This window comes from Microtus ochrogaster, chromosome 1 (genome assembly GCF_000317375.1).
Source record: "Microtus ochrogaster isolate Prairie Vole_2 chromosome 1, MicOch1.0, whole genome shotgun sequence".
Taxonomy (NCBI): domain Eukaryota; kingdom Metazoa; phylum Chordata; class Mammalia; order Rodentia; family Cricetidae; genus Microtus; species Microtus ochrogaster.
In genome coordinates, this window is record NC_022009.1 from 81,248,658 (window position 1) to 81,254,095 (window position 5,438).

At 51.2% G+C, this 5,438-nt stretch overlaps 1 protein-coding gene across 2 annotated transcripts in view; it reads right to left on the minus strand.

Annotated features, from left to right (window-relative positions):
- Nucleotides 1-1,550: 1,550 nt before the first annotated feature.
- The window catches only part of Atxn7l1 (ataxin 7 like 1), a 205,911-nt gene continuing 202,023 nt past the window's right edge, over nt 1,551-5,438 (minus strand). The window contains exons 12-13 of one of the 2 annotated variants that reach the window (XM_005343865.3): nt 2,600-2,674; nt 1,551-1,730 (exon numbers count right to left, since the gene is read on the minus strand). In XM_005343865.3, the coding sequence (XP_005343922.1) occupies nt 1,692-1,730; nt 2,600-2,674 (114 nt within the window). In that variant the 3' untranslated portion in view covers nt 1,551-1,691. Of the gene's footprint in view, nt 1,734-2,599; nt 2,675-5,438 lie in introns of both variants that reach the window. The other variant, XM_013347967.2, reaches the window with a different exon arrangement.

Sequence of the window (5,438 nt, forward strand, 5' to 3'; positions counted from 1 at the left end):
CCTTAACCTTAAAAAACAACAAATACCCCCCAAACAAAAAAGTAACAATCACCCCTTAAATTTGCAGCCCCCCCCCACCCGACGTAAATTGACCAGCATATAAGTGCACTTTTAACACTGGAGAAAGAAAAACGAAATAACCCAACCAATGTCCTAGTGCTTAACGTCAACTCCCGACTTAAAAAAAAAATCTTCATTTTCTATTTAAAAATTTAAGAATCCTGTAAGAAACACTGTCAGTGCAAGTCCAGTGAGGGACATCACTCCTTTCTCCTCCTGTCTTTGCAGATTCCAACTCTGTGGTGAGACAGTAGTCTGATCTTTGGGTTGGGGGAAGAGGAATGGGAAGGGCATCTTTGGGGAGGGCCGGGGGTGTGCCCAGAGGCAAAACTAGCGTTCACTTCTGATTTCAGGATGGCGCGGGCGGGCGTCTGGCAGATCAAAGCCGGAGTACCTGTTCCGTGTACCAAACTCTCTTTCTCATTCCCCATTGGAGCTGCTGTTTCTTTCAAGACTCCAACGTGAAGGGCTTAATAGCCGTGATGCTCCAGTGCCTCCCTGCCCACGCCTCTTCTCTATCTCTGGCTGGTCTGTCTGAGTTGGAGCGCCTGAAGATGGAGGGCAAGCTTATCTAGGGTGTGGGTTTGCAACCAGTAATAGTTCTTATTCCTACAAGGAGTTTGGCACAAAACCTCCACGCAACCAGACTTGTCTCTGGTGGACCCTTCCTGACCCCAGAACCTTCCTGATATCTCAAGAATTTTCAGGAGCTATGGTCACAGTGCCACCTTACGAAGTGACTTCCCTAGGTCCTGTGGGCTTTCTGTCTCTGGCTGACCCAGCTTTAGGAAACTGTGCACTGTGCCCTGCTTGGAACGGACTCTTCAGAGTATATTCCAGACAAGCTCTGACCATCACAATCATTGGGTTCCACCATCTCAGGTCCCTTCCTTCTACCTGACCCGGTGAATCTTTTCTGCACATCTGGGCCTTGGCATTGAGTAAGCCACACCATGGGAAAGGGCCACTGACCTCACTCTAGTGGCTGGCATTTGGCTCTGGACAAGGAGAGCTGCGGAAGGTCCACTCCCACCCCACAGTGCACCTCCAAGCACAGGCTCCTCCCCAGCGTGTGATCCAGAGCTGCCGGTGGGCCGGAGCTAGCAGCTTCCGATGGCCTCCGGAGCACAGTGACCCAGAGGTGGAGAGGAAGGGCAGGGTGGGAAAGGACTCGGGAGAGCGTGAGCTCTGCAAGCGCTAAAAGTTCAAGAGCTTCCGTGGGTGCCAACCTGGAACCGGAACCCGGAACTGGAACCGACAGTTTGCACCTCTGTGCTCAGGAGCAAAATGACGGTGCACTAGCAGCATCAGGAGGAAGGGGGGTAACCCCGAATGTGGAAGAATGTATAAGACATGACAAGTGAAAACAGAGAAAACACTGTTTCTGTAAATCTCGCAGGCTCTTTTGCCTTGTCTTTCTTTCCTTCCTTCCTTCCTTCCTTCCTTCCTTCCTTCCTTCTTTCTTTCTTTCTTTCTACTAAAAATCCATGTTAAAAAAAAGAATTAGAAGAAGAAATGCCAGAGCCACAAGCAGCGTCCAGGAATCACTCCCCCACAGACCTCCCTTCTCCCGACTTAGTCTCCTGGGAAGGATGTCCACGGGACTGGTTCGAAGTGGCTTCACCATCTTGTTAGGGAAGAGTCCTTATCCTGCCCATTCTGCTTGTGTTCTTCTAGGAAAGAAAGAGAAAACAAATGTGTCTCATTCAGGGTGATCCATGAAAATCCAGGAGGGCACCTCCGTTTTCTTGTGTGTCACAGAACGGAGAAGAATCCACTACCTGGATGTGGCTAAGAGCATGGTTAGTGACGGTAGCTCTGAGGCTGGAAAAGTGGGGACAAGAGCGTGGCTTTCATGGGCTCTCTCCTGGATAAAGGGCTGGGATAACTGCATGTTTTCTCTGTGCCTTCCCTTTTATTGGTTCATTTTTTTTTCAATATATTATGAATGACACAGTTAGTTAGCTAATGAAGGTAGAGCCCTGGGTTAAACAGGTTTTGGAGATTTGGGGTGGGTGTGGCTAATTTCGGTGTGACTCAGCTTCAGCTGAGTACAGCCTTGTTCCTCCAGTCACTACCTGCTGCTTGTGTTTGCTACTCCTTCTGTGAGGCGTAACTGCCTCCCTCGCCTTTTCCCCAGGCCTGAGCCCTTTGGAGAAAGTCACTGATCTCTGGGTTTACACATTGATCACTCTTACTTCTCCTAAGTGAATCAAAACATAACGGTCATTACAGCTAACACTTGACTTTGCTATGTGCCAGAGTGTTTTAGCTATTTTTCAGAGACTTTACATCAATAAGCTGGTTTAACCTCACATAGGTCATAGAACCTTGGGGACCATCATGATCCTCACTTTATAGAGGAGGAAATGGGGGAAGCAGATTGCTCAAGGACCCACAGCTAATAACAAGAAGGTCCATGTTTGGAAGCCAGGTTATCTGCTCTGTTGGAGGTGAGACTTGAACTTCCGACACCAGCGCACGTTCTTTCTGGTCTGACGTTGGCTCTGTGTGGCTTCCCCCACCCCTAGAAACTTACCTGACGGCTGTGTCCTGGGCTGGATAGGCTTGCAGGGCTGGATTGGGACAAAGCTAGGCTGCTATTTTTTCCAACCTGAAAGACACCGTGAACTCCCATTCAGACACGGAGGCAAACTCAAGAAGACCCTCTGACGCCATATGTTGTCAGGGCAGGCAGGGGAGGAGGGCGGTACTACAGGTCTTACTCCCTCGATTACTCAGAGTGGATGCTTCCCACTTAAATGGCAGAAAAAGGAACAGCAGTTTATGGGCACTTTTAAGAGGTCCCTCTCCCAGTTCTTAATTTCACCCCTCTGATGTGCACACTGCAGGAGGCAGGGCTTATCCCTCTGCAGCTCAAGAGACCACAGGCTCATGCATTTCTGAGCACAGTGCAGGCCCACCGTGCTTCTAGCCCTGGCTCCTCAGGTCTGTCTGGCTAGGGGGTCCAGGATTCAGCCTCTGGTTCTTCAGAAAACCAGTTATGCTGGGCTGCTCTTGCATGTGCAGGGAAGGAGGGGAAAGGGTACTTTGTCCTGCCTGGCAGAGTCCCTGGGTTGGCAGGCCTGGGGTCATAGATGACCTCTCTTTGGGTCTGTCCTTGTCCCCTGGTGCGGTGGGCTCTGAGAAGAGCTGGTGCCAGGGTCCAGTCCCATGGTTCCAGCTCATTTGCAAAGGGGGCTCTTGCCCCCAGCCTCCAAACAGCCCCTCCACTATCTTTGCTCCCCCTTTGAACACAGGCACCCACCTTTCGCTCTGAGTACTGCTCTGTGTCCCATTTAATAGCCTGGTGGAAGTTTGGGGCCTTTTACTTCCCAGACACAGTTAGGAGAACCTGAGAGTTCTCTGCGAGGCACAGAGTCTCATTTTGGATTTCTTTTTGAGTCAGGATCTCATGTAGCCCTGGCTAGCCTGGAATTCACTGTGTAGCTAAGGACAACCTTGAACTCCTGATCCTCCATCTTCCCATTGCTGGGCTGCCATACCTGGCTCTTATCTTGGGTTTCTGGAGCTTTCCTCTCTGCGTCCTAACAGAATCAACACAGCTGCCAGAGGCCTTTTCCTTTTCCTAAGACATGGAAATAAATGCCCAGGGGTGACTCCAGCCAAAGCCTTCTTTCAGTTGCCTGGTGACAAGCATTGCTGTCACCGTGTTGAGGGTTGGTGCAGCGTGGCTCCTGGGGCACATTCTCAGGGAGGCTCATGGGCTCTTCTTCTGCTAGCTGGGCTGACTCACCGTGCCGACTGAGCGTTACAGACAGTCTGGGAGCCAAACAGCCAGCACTCAATACCCAGGCCGTTCAGGCTTGACAGGAAGACCCAAGAGCCCAGAGTCAACTCCCAGGTTTAGGTCTCTGCTCCACTGTTCGCTTGCTGTGTGACTTTGGGAAGCTCGTGTAAGTTCTCTACGTCTTGCTTGGCTCATGTATATAAAAATGGGTTAATAGCAGGTTAGGTACTGAGTTCCTGGACCTCAAGGGTTTGGGGACAGAGACCATCAGTGATGTGTAGTCGGCCAATAGAACTTTATCTAAAATGAGGAAAGCAAGGCAGCTTTGCTGCAGCAGGTAAGAGCCACAGGCATGGGGAAGCGGCTCCACCTGTTGGCTCCCCCCGCGGACTCTGCTCTTACTCCCAGCCTGTCTTTTCACAAGACCCCAGTGTATCTGTGCGCATGCATTCCAGTATAAGAAGCTGTGTGCCTCCTTCTGAGTCTACAGAAGACCCCGGTTAGCAATCCAGTCTCCGGGTAAGATCTGGAGGGTGCCAGCTAGACGGGACATTAAGTGACCCACGTCTCACCATGGCCAAGGCTGCAGCTGTCTGGCCCTTGCTCGTGTGTGCTTGTGAATCCCTCCCAGAAGGTGCTCTTCTTGGGGCTTTGCTGAATGTCTTACATGGTGACACAAAACAGTGGTTCTCAACCTGTGGGTTGAGGCCTCTTGAGGGGGCGGGGTCACAGATCAGACACCGAAAAGTAGCAAAATTACAGTCATGAAGTAGCAAGACAAATAATTTTATGGCTGGGGGGTCACCACAACATGAGGAGCTGTATGAAAGGGTCGTGGCATTAGGAAGGTGCACATTAATGCATCTCCTCTCTCTCTCTCTCTCTCTCTCTCTCTCTCTCTCTCTCTCTCTCTCTCTCTGAATTTCCCATCTCTAAGCAGGGCTGGTCTTAAGGTCTATTAGTTCCCTGGTGAAGGGTGGTTCTCAAAGCCCACTTGGAGGAGGCCAAGGAACCTGGGATCCTTCCCTCCAGCTCTTAGCTCCCATCAGGTAGAGGGTTGTTATCAGCAGCTCTCCCAGGCTGCGTAGGTAGCCCGAATTTGGGGAACAGGAGCAGAGTTCAAGGAAAGATACAGCTATTCTTTGGCCAGCCACACCTCCCAGCTTCCCTACCGTGCACACTCTTGTGGGTATCCTGGCACTGAGTGCTTCTCTTGCTAGCTCTGCCTTGCTGGGTGCAAGGGGCACTTTTGCTTTAGGAAGGGAGGGAGGTTGAGGCAGCCTGAGGTGAGGACAATCACCTGGAAGCTGGGAGATCAGGCTGCCACTCTCCAGGGATGGGCGGGGGGTAGGGGGGCTGAATCATTTAACCAGTCTGGGTCTCGTCCTGAGGGGATCCAACAGATCAGATCAAACTTCTTAGCAACAAAACGCTTTAATGAAGTCGTCCTTGGAACCTCAGGATATGAAACAGACAAAAGGAATGGGGGAACTCAGAGCCTCTTTGGGTCCCAGTTTACCCATCTGTAAAGTGACGACCGTTTTTGTGCCCCCGTGCTGGGCTGGCGTGAGGACTAAAGGAAGTGAATACTGTCAAGTCCTGCGCACAGGGACCAGCAAAGTGAGGG